General features: G+C 38.4%; 2 protein-coding genes across 6 annotated transcripts in view; one reads left to right on the top strand and one right to left on the bottom strand.

Moving 5' to 3' along the window:
- Positions 1-5,402, bottom strand: part of LOC113637116 (transformation/transcription domain-associated protein) — a 62,044-nt gene extending 56,642 nt beyond the window's left edge. For 3 of the 4 annotated variants that reach the window (XM_047817113.1, XM_047817116.1, XM_047817115.1), the window contains exons 1-12: positions 5,294-5,402; positions 4,351-4,521; positions 3,782-3,831; positions 3,547-3,657; positions 3,347-3,451; positions 3,169-3,252; positions 3,024-3,080; positions 2,130-2,255; positions 1,328-1,405; positions 1,098-1,186; positions 447-543; positions 186-324 (exon numbers count right to left, since the gene is read on the bottom strand). In XM_047817113.1, coding sequence (XP_047673069.1) covers positions 186-324; positions 447-543; positions 1,098-1,186; positions 1,328-1,405; positions 2,130-2,255; positions 3,024-3,080; positions 3,169-3,252; positions 3,347-3,451; positions 3,547-3,657; positions 3,782-3,831; positions 4,351-4,450 — 1,036 coding nt within the window. In that variant the 5' untranslated portion in view covers positions 4,451-4,521; positions 5,294-5,402. Of the gene's footprint in view, positions 1-185; positions 325-446; positions 544-1,097; positions 1,187-1,327; positions 1,406-2,129; positions 2,256-3,023; positions 3,081-3,168; positions 3,253-3,346; positions 3,452-3,546; positions 3,658-3,781; positions 3,832-4,350; positions 4,522-4,605; positions 5,257-5,293 lie in introns of those variants that run through there. The other variant, XM_047817114.1, reaches the window with a different exon arrangement.
- A 5,707-nt stretch (positions 5,403-11,109) lies between these two features.
- Positions 11,110-16,281, top strand: nptx2b (neuronal pentraxin IIb). Of its 2 annotated transcripts, none has more exons than XM_047817606.1 (5): positions 11,110-11,921; positions 12,819-13,038; positions 13,263-13,507; positions 13,691-13,870; positions 15,406-16,281. In XM_047817606.1, exons 1-5 carry the CDS (start codon positions 11,505-11,507, stop codon positions 15,631-15,633), a joined length of 1,290 nt encoding a protein of 429 aa, XP_047673562.1. In that variant the 5' UTR covers positions 11,110-11,504; the 3' UTR covers positions 15,634-16,281. The 2 variants fall into 2 exon arrangements, with proteins under 2 accessions (XP_047673562.1, XP_026993362.1); XM_027137561.2 differs by having other exon boundaries at positions 11,112-11,921; positions 13,266-13,507.
- The last annotated feature ends 503 nt before the right edge of the window (positions 16,282-16,784 follow it).

Genomic DNA, 16,784 nt, shown 5'->3' with positions numbered 1-16,784 from the left:
TTAACATCACCAAACCACACCAAAGTTGTGCTAAATTTTTCCCCAATGTCACTAACTACAACTACAAGTTTAAATATTCAGCGTACTTGTGCTAGGGTACTTAGAATTAAATATAAGGTTGAAAGTGTGTGAGCAACGTGGGAGTGTGTTATGGTGTAATATGGCGTAGGGAGAGAGGGACTTACGACTGCGCAGATCTGTGGTGAGAATGTGCTTAGCAGCGATCAGCAGCTCTTTGCGCAAATGAGCAGTCTCAGGAGGACAGTTAGACAGCAGCTGCAGCATCCCTTTTACCATCTGCTGAGAATACTTCCCAACCAGATCCTGACCAAGTGCACGCGCACACACACACACACACACACATTCATTAATTACATTAAGAAAACTTTGTAAAAGAGTTAAATCAGTCAGTGGCAATAGAGACCAACCTCTTATAAGCAAATTACCTGATAGATGCGGATGATGTAGGCCAAAAAGGACAGTGTCTTGATTTGAGCAGCGATGAAATCTGCATAAAGTTCTTTATTATATAGTTTGTGTTGCCTGTAAAGATCAGAGATGGGCACAAATCAGAATTTGATGAACTCGATGTTCCCTTATACCGCGTGTTCTCATCCGTACGGCTGTGACCTCAGATGTGGTCAGGTTTTTATTCCAGCTGCTATTTATAATTTAGTTTTCTTCCAAAAAAAAACTGACATTCTTAAAACACTAAACCATTTTGCACCTAATTAAATAGCACATGACCAACATACCGTCATGTTAACGAAACTGGATGTTCACAGCGAATCTTATTAAAATACACAAACTTCCTTTTTTCACAGCAAGGTCATGGCACAAGCTGGAAGAAAAAAAACAAACGATACTCATGCTACATTTTGCAGTATATGCCCTCAATCCTAACAGAACCAGAGTGAGTTTTCATTCTATAGCCTACTGCAGCAATGCCACAGCACTCCACTGTGCTTATGTGACGATACACTGTAATAATGTGGAATTTCTATCAACTGCCACATAGGAGAATATTAGGAGAACTTTGGGCTGTTGAAATAAATTCACTGGGCAAAAAAAAAAAAAAAAGAAAGAAAGAAACTGACCGTGCTTGAGGAGACACCTGGAGCATGATGGTGCTCATGATCAGCGGCACAAACTCCGAAACCACGTTGTGAATGTTTAGTTTGTAGAGCTGCAAAAAAAAAAAAAAAAAAACATTAAAACAATGGCAGAATGTAAAGCTACCCATGAACGACCAGTTGGGTTCTAGACACCGAATTATCATTTTCTTATATGAGAAATTCTGTATGAATTTGTGACTTGTCTCATTCACCTGATACATAAGGACCACAATGATTGGCAGTTCAGCCAGGACCTTGAGAGACAGCGACCCCCGGGGAATGATAGTATGCTGCAGCACAGAGAGGAGAAAAATGAGACACACCCTGCGGGACGACATCGCTCAAACACAGAGCTCGGCTGCTCAACGGTGCACCAGCTGTCACTAATAAAATATGACACGAGGAGTAATTAATTGAAAGCGCTTTTCCTTCACATGCAGCATAATGATCAGCGTGTTTATTCTGAAGGACGTTAATGGATTATCAAACAGCTGTAGATGATACAGTATCTCCTGGTTCAGACACTAAAGACCGTAAGAGCTTGTAATTGAAAGGGAAACGTGTCAATCACGAGCCGAGGACACCCTCTAGTGGCTGTAAGGAAAGATACCATGTAGAGGGAACAATAGAGAGGAGACGTGCTGAGGGATAAAAACAGCTCTCGGACGTCACGTTAGCATCAGATTCTCAAGTAAGTGTAAAGTAGTCTGTAAATTGAGCTTCAGTATCAGAGTCAGAGCAGCAGAGACACTCAGATCTTATCAGTTTTACTTTCAGCGCCCAGAACTGATGGTACTTTAAAACACGCACTCTCTCTCTCTCACACACACACACACACACACACACACACACACACACACACACACACACACACACACACACGTACCATTCTCTGGGCTAAAGCACATCGCTCTCATCATTGTGTCTCAAATACGAATGTGTGCAAAAACACACAAAAACCTAACAAACAAAGAAACCCTACGCAGTCGCGCACACGGCTCTGAAGGCACTGACCGTGCGGGTCTCACTGTCCTCTCGCTCAGGAGCGGTCTTCACCAGCACTGACGTGATCATTCCCACCATCTCTGGAGAGGGCACCGTGTTCTCCGCTATCACCTGAGGGTTCTCGAAGTACCTCGTCTAGGAGAAACAGAGGACAGTTCAAAATTGGTACGACACAATTTAGGGCTGTACGAGAACACAGGTGAAAGTGATTACAGTTAGTTAGCTCGGTGCTTCAAGCGTTAGCACAATTATCCAGCTGATTTAAGAACAAAATCTTTATAAACACAATCATTTAACAATAAATCAGCACAAAACATTACATTATACTGGACCGGCTCATCATCCTTCAAAAGTACAGAAAATAAATACCCCACTGAGTGGATATTTTAATTAAAGTTTAAGAATTATAAAGACTTATTGTGATATGTTTATGTGGAGCTTCTGTTATACACGTTGTTACTATAGAAACGATTCAGAAACTGTGTGTAACAGAAAAATCAATCAACTCCTAACCAGAATCGAGAATTCAGTAATGCTTTGGTATGAATGCTAACAATCTTTGAAATGCACTTAAACCACTAAAGAAAGCAGTGAAAATGCAATTGCACTCAGTGGCCACTTTATTAAGAACACATACATGCAGTTGTCTAATCAGGCAATCAAATGTGTGCATCGTCACAGTGTGTACACCAGACAGCCGCACAATGCAGATACAGGACAAGAGCTTCAGGTAATATTTGTTGAAGCCCTTAAACATGATTCTTTGCACTGTGCTGCTGCCACATGATTGGCTGATTAAATAACTGCATGAATGTGCAGAAGTGTTCCTAATAAAGTAGTCATTGACTGCAAGTTAAGCACCAGATGAATGATAGGGTGTTATTGAATATTACAGCTACATACCACTACTTTCGACAGATCTTTGTAGATTTGCTTCACAAAGTCCAGAAAATGATGAATCTGTTAAGGGAGAAAGGGGTACACAGTTGAATTGGCTGCTCAGTACTGATATGAGAAGAACACAGCTGGAGATGAAGCACCCTTTCACCTCTTGAGAGATCGGAGGTCTGAACTGCTTATGCAGCTCAATGATGATGCGCAGACAGATGAGAACATTTTCCTCACTTTCAATCTACAAAATAAATCAGAGGGATTTTAAATGTCCACGTGCAACAGTTCCTAGAATGCGCGAATATTGCGGCTGTGCCATGTGAAATCAAACTAACCTCGAGGAAGCGAAACATCACAGAAAGGACGTTCTTTACATGAGGTCGCAGGTGCTCATTGGTAGGGATGCGGTGGATAATTTCAAGGACCAGTTTCCTTAATTGCTGTAAGACAAAATTAGTATAAGAACCGGACTGTGCTTAGGGTTACGAGTTAGAGACCAAAGAGAGTGTTTAGGTGGAAAAGGAGGGTAAAGAACCTGGGTAGGCTTCTCCTGAAGAAACTGCACTTCTCCATCCTGAAGAAAGGTGAGAAAGCGGGGGATGATGTGTTCTAGAAACGTTGAGTACTGTGGAGACGATGTCACGTTCTAAAAAGAAAATAGAAATTAAAAACTTTTTTGTATAAAACCAAAAAAAAAAATTTGTGTAAAACTGGAGAAAAACGTGGGGAAAAAGACAAGGTCTAGATTCCTGACTGACTTTAGGGCTTACCTCAAAGTTTTCACTGACTTCCTGCATCATTTTCAGCTTGGTCTCATCCTCTGAAAGTGGCAGAGAAAAAAGCATAGATGGTGACCTCAAATATCATCAGTTTACCTTCTACCTGCTAATCTAAAAATCATATACAAACCATATGCTCTCACACAGTTCAGGCTAGACCATTAAAAACACAATGTTAATATCGGTATGCTGATTGACCTAATGCTGAAATAAACCTGCACATACACAGCGTAACTCATTTACGTAACTCTATTCACTTTGTTTTCTCTCTAGTGCTGTGTGTAGCCATGTTGATCTGATGTCATTCTGTAATCCAGGAAGAAGCTCGTACTTGATCGTCTTTTGTGACAAGTAAGAATTTGGACTTGAGTAGAAATTTGTAGTTATTTCTGGTTCAAGGTTTGGGAATTAGTATTGTACTGCCATTGTTGGGTTTTTTCTACATTTAAAGCATTTGTTTGCTCAGTGGATCATTGATGGCTGGCACGTGAGGATCCAAAAGGATGTCAGTTGAGATCTAGAGGCACCATCAAATCAAGGGCATGCATGGGGCTACTCACGCGTGTTATTGTCGGTGAGGGCGGCTACGAACTGCAGGTACTTCTTCATGAGGGTGGTCTGATCCACCACGGTAGCGCTGGGCGTGGCCACGAACGCCATGACGGCGGCGCGTGCAGCTCAATCGAGGTGGACCGGTGCGTGCAGGATTAATCAGCTCAAACTCATCCTGTCTGAAATGGCATGTAGAAGGGTTGTGGTCAGTCACACACACACACACCCCATCAGTCAATCATACACTCCACACCTAAACGTACGTCAGAGACTTGGTGTGATCTGCACAAGGGATTTCCTGGGCTTTATAAGCGTTGTGTGACATCAATAAGTATTACAATAAATCCAGCACTGCACATAATGCACGAGTAAGGCGGTGTCGCGCGCGCGCACTGCAGTGCAGAAGAATTGCATTCACAGTAGTGACAACACTGTACACAACGCCCAGCACACACACATCTATCACAGCGTGCTTTTAAAAAGTTGCACGCAAACTTCAATAAGGATCCCGGCCAACTTTGAAATGCACGCGCGCCAAGTTGCAGGATATGGAGCAAGTAGCTAATTAGCGCGCTAACAGCACGAGCTGCTGCGGTAAACAGCACACATCACTGCGGTGTGAAGTTAGAGAGAGAGTGAGAGAGAGAGACAGAGAGAGAATGAATATAGGCGTTTAAACACGCTATCATTCAGACATCAAGCACAGACTTGAAACAGTAACTGATAAACAACATAGCCACCGGCGCGTGAGGTTACACTGATGCTAACATCCACAGCACACTGCAGCTAACTTAGCAACTCGGTGCCATTTAACGCAAAATAAACCTGCGCTTTACTTTTAAACACACAAAACAGACGCCCAGGCGCGCACAAATGTTCTATCGACTACGTTCTGCTTTATATAAATACAAATAAGAACATTAAAGGAAGAAAGAGCATCAACGGACTCACCAGCAAACGGAAAGCGGAAGCAGTTTTATTTGTATTTCCGCTCACATTGAATCAAATACGGCGGAGGGTTTTTAAAGAATATCACAGTCCGTCAGCCGATTAAGTAACTAATACGCTGCATATATCCAATTAAATTACGCTGTACACACCCTTTCACACATATCACGCTATTAAATGAATTAACTGCGTGCTTAGGTCATATTTTTGCTATTTTTACTATGAGCAGATAGTCCTGAGTGGAAGGATATTCCACTGTAGTAGGAGTGAGAAGACCATCGAAAGTAATGGTCTTACATTTCCATTGTATATAAACAGGTGAATAATTTCTATCCAGTTCGTTCTATACTAAAAATAAAACCTGCTTCCTAGTCATCGAATGTCTGTCCATGGATAACGATAAACATCTCCTACGTCAACATCCCAAAATATTTAGCTTACTGTAGAAGTTTTAAAAGATTAATTTTAAATACTGCGCTCTGTGTTTAAATTAAATTTAACCATTTTAACATCGTCTGAGAGCAAACATCCATTGCCCTTTATCACTTCTACAATCATTAAATAACATACACACAAAAGAAAGGCTTGGTTGTGTAAAGACTCAGGTGTAATTATACTACACACCACACGATGGCGACGTGTGTATTAACTTATTGTGTGTAAAATAAATTGGTGGCAAAAAGTACAACATTGTAATATTTTACAGAGAGAGAGAGAGAGAGAGAGAGAGAGAGAGAGAGAGAGAGAGAGAGAGAGAGAGAGAGAGAGAGTTCTGTTCCACTGTGAAATAAATTTTCTGTTCATTCTGATCCTCTACCTTTCTAGCCCATACACTTGTAGGTTCAGTGTGCTTTATGAGATGCTTTTCTTCTCACCACAGTTGTGCTTATTTAAGTTAGAGTAATCTTCATATAAGATCAGCAGTTTCTGAAATCCCACACACCATACCATTGTGCTCTTGCTACATGATTGGTTGATATGAATAATGAATGTGAAGGTGAGTATGTGTTAGTTATAACATGAACAGGGATGTAGTAGCTCGGTGGTTAAGGTGTTGGCCTGCTGATTGGAAGGTTGTGAGATTGAATCCCAGGGCCACTAATCTGCCACTAATAGATAGGAGTGGATACTTTGGATAAGGGCGCCTGCTAAATGCTGTTAACAGACAGATCTGTTTGAAGAGGCTTTAATTATGGATTTTAGTTACACCAGTACACTGTGGATAATCACTATCAGAGGGCACAGTCTATAAGTATTTTTTAGGAATAGTTGTACTTTACTAAAGTATTATTTTAACTTAATAGTATAATTATTAAATAATTAACTGATTGTACACTGACATAAATTTTATAAGACCTCTCTAAAAGAACAGTTGGCCAGCATTTTGGAATAACCGTAAAAAGTAAGAAACAATTGATATACTAACAAGCAGACATCGAATAGTTCAGCCAAGGAAAACTTTAGCCATTGATGACAGAAACACTGAGAAACAGTGAAACTTCAACAAGACAAACTTTGTGTTATAACTAGAATATTTTAGAATATACTAGAATTGCATTTTTTTTGTCCATATATTACACATATTTATGCAATTCAAGTCAAGTCAAGAAGCTTTTATTGCAACATGGTAATGGTAGTGTAGTGTTTAAGGTGTGGGGCTGCTGGTCGGAAGGCTGGGAAATCAAATCCTAGGTTGATCAAGCTGGGCCCCTGAACGAGTCCCTTAAGCCTTGATTGCTAACTTGGATAAAATGTAAGTCACACTGAATAAGGGTTTCTGCCAAATGCCATAAATGTAGGTGCTCTCTTTTGAGTCTGCTTCCTTTCAAGCTTTCTTCTTCATATTGACTCAAGGAATTAATCAAGGATAAATTTATAAATGTAAAACATCCTAAATTTATATATTTCTATAAAGCTGCTTTGTTACAATGTCCATTGTTAAAAGCACTATACAATTCACTATATTAATTACATTTTATGTGTCGCTTAAAATTCCAGCAGCTTCAATGCATTCCCGCATTCCTGGGAACATTAATACAATAAATTATCATATTAACAAATAATAATAATAAAAAAACATCTGGTTACTAAAGACATTTTCCAAATTTTCCATATGACTGATTACGATCAGAATAGCCATGCTGGAGCACAATAAAATGATCCAGATGGTGAAAAGGTTGCATTATCATTTCAATGGCTTCAGCGTGGAGCTGCGCCTACATAAAAGAAGAGGTGACATCCTGTGACCCCCAGCGAATGAGACTTCAAAACAGATTAGCTTGATATATTCAGATACAGCAGATCAAACAGGCCAAGCCTTGGTGTGATGATAACGTGTGGCCTGCTTGTATGATGCATGAATGTTTGATCAAATGCAGACTATCATTTTGACTGAATGACTGAATTATGACTAAAGGCATTTGTGCTTTATTTAGCTTTTGAAAATGAACAAAGAAACGTCTTAAATGTAGTTAATACATTTTAGACTTGATTATTTCCAGAGCATACATACAAATATATATATACACACACATATACACATACTGTATATATATATATAGTTTTTTATTTAAAGACAGTGTATAATTATATGTAGATGTTATAGACATTATTTAAAACATTTTTAAAGTCATGTATCTGTATGATTTTATAGATTGGGCTCTTGCTACCCGAATAATGAATTGTGTGTATGTGTTCTGCTGATGTAGTAGCCTAGTGGTTAAAAGGTCATGAGTTTGAATCCCAGGTCCACCAAGCTGCCAATATTGGGCCCCTGAGCAAGGCACTTAAACCTCAACCAGAATCATGGCATGGATTGGTTCCACATGACAGAGTTCATGGTGATATCAGCTAAAGGGAGACACACAGCATGAACACATCTAATTCTGCATCAGCATATATTTCCCTCACCATACAGTATGAGAACTGATATTATTACAAATCTTATTTGCAGAGGATCTGATTTAACATTGCATTTTTCCCTGTCGTGACGAAACCTGAATGGATGTCTGCTCAGTGCTCACTGCGGCTCAAGCCTTTAAAAAAAAAAAAAAGCCTTTCAAAAAAGGGCCTTTCCAAAAAAAAAAAAAAAAAAATCATTGAGAGGTCTATTTTACCTATTTTACACATTAGTATGTTTGCAGTTATGGAAAGATCTATTCAAATATCATGGACTACAATTTACTCAAGGGACCTATTTCTTTTTGTTTTTTTTTTTTTTTTTTTTTTTTTTTTTTTTTTTGATTAGTTGGAAAGCTGAACACCGGGATCTCTATTTTCCTTGGGGTTAAACCTGGAGGATGGGAACAGAGGATTGGGAACTGATTCCAAGAAGATCCTCGTAAGATCCCTGGTATAACAACAGCAAATTTGAGCTCAGTAGTGATTAGTGTGTGATTATCACAGTTTATTGGACCGTTTTCATTTGTGGATTAAAAAAAGTTTTCACAATGCACATTTTAACCCACAAATCTATATCAATATACATTATACATGTCATCATGTGTGGACATTCAATCACATGATTAAAGCCGCAGATTTGGGGTTTTTTGATTCTATACTGTATGTTAGCAACGTTATGTTAGATTGCATCCTTGGCTTCAGTAGAGTTCATCTGAGGACTGACCCCCGACTGTTACACAATATTGCAGACGTCAGTGGTCAGAAGTTTTACGCTGACAATGAGATTAAAATGCTTGACCTTTTAAAAAGTGCTCCTTTGCCATGCCTCAGCTCTGTTGATGCCCTGCGTTATGTAACACTACCTCTTATTTATAATAGAATGACTCGTTTTCAAGAAGGCTGATGGTCATCTTTGACGAAGTTACATCTTAACACTCAACAAGATGCTCTATGCTTAAAACATAAAACTGAGTTTTGTGTTATCTCCTTTGCGTGTCTAATACCCTGATCCTGGCGTGAAAGGTGTGAGAATTTTGATAGCTCAGCAGTGTACTGTTGGAATATAGACTGCATCCGGCATCACCTTTCACTGCAGTAGTGCCTGCGGACAGCCGAGCCAGGGTCACTCAGCTGCTTACAACAGGGAATCTGCACATGACACATAAAATGCTGTTAGATTCACCTCAGAAAATTGTTTTTCAGTAAGCACAATTCACATACGTATATAATATAAATAATACCTACACACAGTACACAATATGAACACTTATACACACAATACATACAATCATTTTGTATAGAAAGAAACAATTTCTGTATTAAAGCTGTAAAACAAATGTCTATTTATTTGTTTATTTATTTGTTTGTTTGTTTGTTTGTTCTATCTTTATTATTAACCAGCCCTTGTTTGGAGAAAAGGTTATTTGTATTTTACACTATATAGTGTATATTTTTTATAGCCCTTCTGACATTATGGGTAAGTTAAGAAAAAAATTAATTAAAAAAAAGGTAAGTACATATGAAATTTCAGTCCACAGCATGTCACTGGCCTTCACCCTTCCATAATAGAATTTACAGGAAATTTTTTAACCAACACTTTTAATTAAAGGTGATCTGAATGGACAGTGTTCATCTCAGACATCAGTGAATTTTCGTTTTTCAACATTTGATTGTTAACTATTAACAAATACCTTTTTCATGTTAATGTCAGATGATCTATGTCTGAATGCACTGGCTCGAGTTAAATGCATTCAGGTGAATGCAAAAAAGGTTTTGATGTTTAGGTTTCTTGCCAACTGACTCCACTCTCCCCTACTAAAAATTTATAAAAATATATTTGGATTTGAATTTGCCATAATGTTCACCAGGAAGAAAACAACATAAAGTAAGTGAAATCTCTTTAGTGTTTTGTAAAATATACATTACCACTATCGGTCTTCTTGAAATTTGACATGCTAGCCAACATCTTTGTGTTGTCAGTGCTTGCTGATGCTCAGTAAATAATTTAGAGCTGTGATTAAGAAGGCAGAGATAGCATCACCAGCAGAAATACAGCCAAATTGTCTTTGAGGCCCTCCTGTGCCTGGTAGTGCAATTAAACCCACCATCACTGTGTTAGTAAATGGACACTGAACATATCTTCCTGATATCTAAGCTAGCTTGTTGTAATGATATTATGATATTATAAATAAAAAACCAACATGAGTAAACAAAGCGAGGCCATAATCCAAGACAGACAAGTCTAGCTAAATCCCACAATAATTTATTGCTGCTCTGACCACAGCAAACACTTCAGATATCATGCTAGAACAGAACGAGCAGACAATCTAAAAGCACTTCTTTAATTCAGTAAATCTAGATAAAAATGGTGGATAAAAAAATGCATACAAATGTTTGTGTGAGGTGAAAATGTAAGCAAATTGCAAAGCAAAAAACATGCCTTAAACAGGCAAAGACACATTTATGATTCATAATTGCTGATTTGATTTCTCTCGCTGAACAAAGTTAACATAAGCAAAGTGATTTTTATTTAATGATTTAATGGGACACTTCAGATTGGACAGAGCATTTGATTGGACAGAAAAATCTGATTATCTGAATCTGATTCAGAATAATGTCATTAAATTTGTTGAATCATACTGGTCGTAGAGAGAAACTGTACTGTAAATTCTGAATACCTCCATCTTCCATCTTCTAAATGCAAGTTTTGTCTTTACTTTGCAGCACACCAGATTATAGATAGAATAAAGCAAACACATTCATACTAAATGCCACAAAACTTTAAACCAATCCTTGTTACAACTGACCCTACTCTCTTCTATCCAATTAAATGGTTTGTACCAACAATCTGCTTCTAAACAGTTGCTTGTACCAGCAATCGGCTTGTAAAGTAACCTGTTGAGCTTTGGGTGAAAGTATACATCCTACAGTTTTCTTAGCATTTCGTCTTTCCTTCAGCATTGATTCTTTCCTCGTATGTTGGTTTCATTGGCTCTTGATTTTACGCATTCGTGGTGACGTAAATACTATCATCCTTTCGGGAGGGGAAGCGGAGGCATTAATCTTTACAGTCTCAGTACGAGCTCGGACCTGAGAGAGAATTCGCACCGTGAACAAAGTCTCCGACTTTAATAAGGATATGATTTAAAATACTTGTAACAGCTGAGGACGCTAAGCGTGGAGGGAAAGGCGTAAAAAGTTGTTCCTGATTCTCTGTGGTGGACATTACCATCATCGGTATAATCAGCTTCATCATCTTCATCATCGTCATTATCACTATTATTGTTGTTGTTATTATTATTATCTCCGAAAAATGGTTCGTCCTTCCGTTTTGCTTATGTGCGTTTTTACCATCACCTGCGTAAAAGCAGTCCACAGCCAGGAGGAAGAGAAGATGCGCTTTTTGTGCACCGTGATCCAAGTTGATAAAGACCCTAGTTGTGGTGTTCAGAAGGAATTTGTTCATAGTGTTCAGGGTGAAAGTTTGAAGAAGACGGTGATGCAGCTCCGGGAGACTGTTGTCCAGCAACAAGAAGCAATAACCCATCAAATGGGTGCCATCAAAGAGCTCACATCCAAACTGTCTCAATGTGAGAGCAACTCGGAGGAGTCTTCATCATGGAAGAACAGTAAAGACACCATGGATGATGTCCCGAGAGATCCAAATGAAACTCTGGATGCACTGGGTAAGACCATGCAGAGTCTGAAGGACAGGCTTCAAAACCTGGAGGTGAGAGGGACTGCTCCCACAATTATGTATTAAAATTAAACAGTAATATCATAAAATACTTGTCTCTATTGCCTTGTTTACAATGTATATATACATATGTAAAGTATATACGCACATGCAGGATACACATAATAGATATAAAACATTTCATCAAATTGAATGTGAATTATGTATCACATACATGAGCAGCTATTTTAAGAACAGTTGTCCATAAACACTGCATTGTACATGAACTGACATTATAGCCCATTCAATGAGTTTGTTCTGCAAATCTTTTTGAAAAGCTTTTTTAATAGTAAATAAGTGTAGGTGGTAAGGATTTACAAGGATTATCCCCTCATCTTGTTCTATCTATATCTCTTACCTCAGGGAAACTCTCACACCACTGTAATTAGTGAACAACACCAATTAATTACTAGTGCAATCTTAAAGCCTGAATACAAAGTAAATTAAGGAATTATATATTTTGTGCTGTTTTTCTTGTTTTAAAGTGTATATGAGTTTGTGTCTGTGAGGCAGAATTAAAAAAAAAAGATTATTATAAACCATTTTATTTGATTCAGAGGCTCTCATTAGCCCCACAATATGATAAGTTCAAGGTTCTCAGGTGTGAGACAAATTATCAGTATTACTGCATGGTTTATCATGCCATATGTCCAAATATCGGGACCGATGTGAATTCATTGAAGCAATAAATGATTTCATACCTTCTCATAACAAAAAAGTGCTGCCTTAAATTGTTCTCTGAACCTGCTGATTTATTTTATACAATTTATTAAGTGATAATGTATTGTGGGTTAAGCTCAATATTTGTATACAGACCACATCATGTTCTCAGCATTTATCAGGACATGCAGAAATATAACAGATTCATAATTTTTTTGTTTTTGTTTACAGCAACAGCAGTTGCGAGCCAGACTCTCTGGAGCTCCATTTCCCAGTGAACTGCGAGACATGCTGCAGCATAGGCTGGATGATCTAGAGAGCCAGCTCCTGAGCAAAGTCAATGAGTTGGAGGAAGAGAAGTCACAGCTGTACAACGAGACATCTGTTCATCGGCAGCAAACAGAAAATACCCTTAACACTCTCATTAATAGAATCTCTGACCTGGAGAGAGGTATTCACAACAATTTATACATCTAGTGCATGACATATTAGATCTATTCCTCCTTATCTTTTCCCAGAGCATGACCATTTATTATTTTATTCAGTCATGAACGTGTATTCAACAGGAAATTGGAAGTATATGGCAATGGAAGAGTTAAGAGTTATTTTGCTGTTATACAGAAAACTATGTTTCCCACCAGAGGTGACCCATTACTAATTCACACTCTCTGCCAGCAGGTACAGGATTCAAGTCCCCTGAGGATTTTAAACTCTCCCTACCACTGCGCACAAACTACCTTTTTGGTAGAGTGAAAAAGAGCCTGCCAGAAATGTATGCCTTTACAGTGTGCATGTGGCTCAAGTCCAGCTCCAGTCCTGGCATTGGGACCCCTTTTTCTTATGGTGTCCCCGGGCAAGCAAACGAGATTGTGCTGATTGAATGGGGCAACAATCCAATAGAGCTACTCATCAATGACAAGGTAAATATAATTGTTTCCAGCTATTTCTGTAAAAGCATTTCAGTCTTCTTAGGGTTCAGAAGTTGATATTTGAAAATGATACACAGCTCAAAATAACATTTACATAATCACATTTAAATTGTCCGTAGTCATTATTCACATTCACACAGTTGTGAATTTTTTCACCCTTCCATCCATGTGAAGGTGGCACAGTTACCGTTGTCTCTGAATGATGGAAGATGGCACCACATCTGCATTACCTGGACTACCAGAGATGGTTTGTGGGAGACTTACCAGAATGGCCAGAAAGTGGGATCAGGGGAGAACCTGGCTCCATGGCACCCAATCAAACCTGATGGAGTCCTCATTCTGGGTCAGGAACAGGTGAGAATAGCAGCGATTTCCAGAAAATACTTGAAGGAGTGCATGTGTGCTCATTATTGTCACCTTTCCTTGTCCTTCAAGGGGAATTAACAAAAGACGTTTTGTTAGATGCCACTGAGTTGTTGCTAGGATTATGTTTGACACTGCAAATGGATATATTTTCGTTTTCAAAATAGTGAGAACCATGTTCAATGTGTAAGCAGGGCAATAATATGCTTTTTTAATATTTGCCTTTTGTGGCATGGTAACTGAGTGGGGGCACATACCTCCATGGTTGGGGGTTCAATTTCCATCTCCATGTTTCCATGTTCTCTCTGTGCTCTGGGTAATCCAGTTTCCTCTCCCAGTCCAAAATCATGTGTTGTAGGTTGATTGGCATCTCTAAATTGTCTGTAGTGTGCAAATGGTGATTGTTAGTGTTTGTGTGATTGTGCATTGCAATGGTTTGGCACCTTGGCCAGGGTGCCCTCCACCTTGTGCCCCGAATCCACTGAGATCCAGATTCCTTGTGACTCTGCATAGGCTGAGCAGTATAGAAATTGGATGATGATTTGCTTTGTTGAAATTCGATTTTATGTAGCCAAGAGAAAGAGAAAATTGTTCACCTCATCATTAAAAGTTTACAATTTTGAATCTTAACAATGTCACTGCCATCTGTAGCCAAATGTCAAGGGAGCAAACCTGGCTGTGCTTTATGGGCAGGAGGAATGGCAGTTTTAGAATACCACAGTTTAGTTGATGTTTATGGGCAACAAAAAAAGTTAATTGCCAGTTTCACAATAACAAGCTTTTAACAATCATCTCATAAAATTCAGCACTTGGGCTTCACCTGAATATATTAAAACTGCACCTGATATTGTGTGTTGTGGTCAGATGCGTAGCCAATGCATAGTCAATCACTGCTCTTGGCACTTTAATATCCAATCCACCTCCCAGCATGTATTTGGGAGATGACAGGAAACAAGAAGAAACCCACACTGACATAGAGAAGTTATGTGAAACTTCACACAGGTATTAACCTGAGCTCAGGATGGACCTGGGGACCGTGGAGCTGTGAGGCAGCAATGCTACCTGCTGCACCACTGTGCCTCCCCCTAAGAATATAAAAGAGATCTCTATGGTGGCTTGGAACAAGGTCCCTCCTAATGTAGTCATTACTAGAGGAGACTTAGTGCTGTTATTCTTTCCAGGGCAGGTGTCACAAATTATTAAATGTAGGGGTGCAGATTATTAACAAATCACACTGCTAGATCACATAAAAACTAAAACTAAATGTAAAAAAAAACTTTTGCAGGTCTAATCAGCAAATGGCTCATTTAACTCAAGCTTTTGTTTTGTGGGAAAAGAGTTGTCAATGTTTTCAGTGCACCTGGATTTCAACTCTAATTACATGCATTTTCATGCATACATTTCATGCAGGTTAATTTCATATATTATTCTATAACACCTCCACCAGTATTTCCTCATTTAAAAGAGAACAAATAAAGCAATCAGTTTGTTTTAATGTGTTGGTCTGTCATTTATGGCCTCAACAGGACATGGTCGGGGGACGTTTTGATGCCACGCAGGCTTTCGTCGGGGAGCTGGGTCACTTCAATATGTGGGATCGGGTTCTCAGATCTGTAGACATCAGCGCCATGGCCAACTGCTCCTCATATATGCCTGGGAATGTGGTGGCCTGGGCTGACAGTAATATTGAGGTGTTTGGTGGTGCCTCTAAAGGGCCACTTGAATTATGTGAAGACAGAATTATTAACAATTAAAAGCTCCAACTGTGGCCCAAATCCTTGTCCTTGTACTTATTGATTTTGTGTCATATTTTATCTTAAATAATTGTTTTGTATTTTATGTTACAGAATATGTATGCGTGCTTTGGTAAGCTATATTATTCATTATTATTGTGTATTATTTATGTGGGTTCACTAATTATCTGTCTGGATTTTATGTTCAACTGTAGTTGTAAATATTGATGCTTTACTAATAGACTTCTATTAGATAGACAGGGAAGGAAAGATTTATTATTTAGGACTTCTTACCTTTTAAATTAACTCATATGAGTCATGAATGAGTCCTGTAAACCCATTATACAATGGAAACAGTATTTTAGCTTTCAGTTTGTTTTATCCAGACACAAATACTATCATAAATCAGCACAGCCAAAATGATTGATTCTTGTTGTATACATTTTTTGTGACATTTTTCGTAAAAAGTAGTGCATCCAAAATTACTGGTAAAATGAAACTCATATTTAAAGGGAATCTTGTGTTTAATGTTCATGTTTGGCTCTGTAGCTTTGTGTTTGTACAATGATGAATTGTTCACTTGCATTTTATGAAAGACCTTTGCTGCAAAATATTGTGCCAATGCTTACAGTATATTGTTGTTTACAAATGAGAGAATATACGGACATTTCTGGGAAATAAAAACACTTCAAAAAAAATTCATATTTGAAAAATTGATCATATTCAATTATTAATATTCATCATATTAATGATGTACATCCTTTGAACAATATACATCTAATATACTTCTTGCATCTTTCTTTAGAATTGCTTATGCACTAGTTGACTGAAAAGTGACATATATAACAGACACAGACTGCTAGAGTGTGAGGGAACTGGTCCAAAGGCACAGGTGGCTTTATAAGCATTAGCCAGCATTAAGAAAATAGACAAGCCCAAAGTCAAAGCTCCTGACTCTGAGACACGGCTGAAGAGACTGGGCCTAGTCTGTACAGTATATTATTCCTTAATTTTACTGTATTTAGCTTTCCTGTGAAACATCAATGCCATTGAACATTATTATAGCAACCTTCATGGAAACTTTCAAGGTTAATGTTTATGGCAGTAGTGTGAAGTAGATTAATTTAGATTTGGTCACAAGTCTATAAAAGATTTAGGTTTTTAAAAATCTA

This window comes from Tachysurus fulvidraco, chromosome 8, assembly GCF_022655615.1.
Source record: "Tachysurus fulvidraco isolate hzauxx_2018 chromosome 8, HZAU_PFXX_2.0, whole genome shotgun sequence".
NCBI lineage: Eukaryota > Metazoa > Chordata > Actinopteri > Siluriformes > Bagridae > Tachysurus > Tachysurus fulvidraco.
This window is presented reverse-complemented; position numbering and strand designations above follow the sequence as displayed.

Coding starts and splice junctions, on each gene's coding strand:
- nptx2b (XM_047817606.1), top strand. CDS start 11,505: ATGGTTCGTCCTTCCGTTTTGCTTATGTGCGTTTTTACCATCACCTGC. Junction 11,922..12,818: donor ACAGGCTTCAAAACCTGGAG/GTGAGAGGGACT, acceptor TTTTGTTTACAG/CAACAGCAGTTGCGAGCCAG. Junction 13,871..15,405: donor TCATTCTGGGTCAGGAACAG/GTGAGAATAGCA, acceptor TGGCCTCAACAG/GACATGGTCGGGGGACGTTT.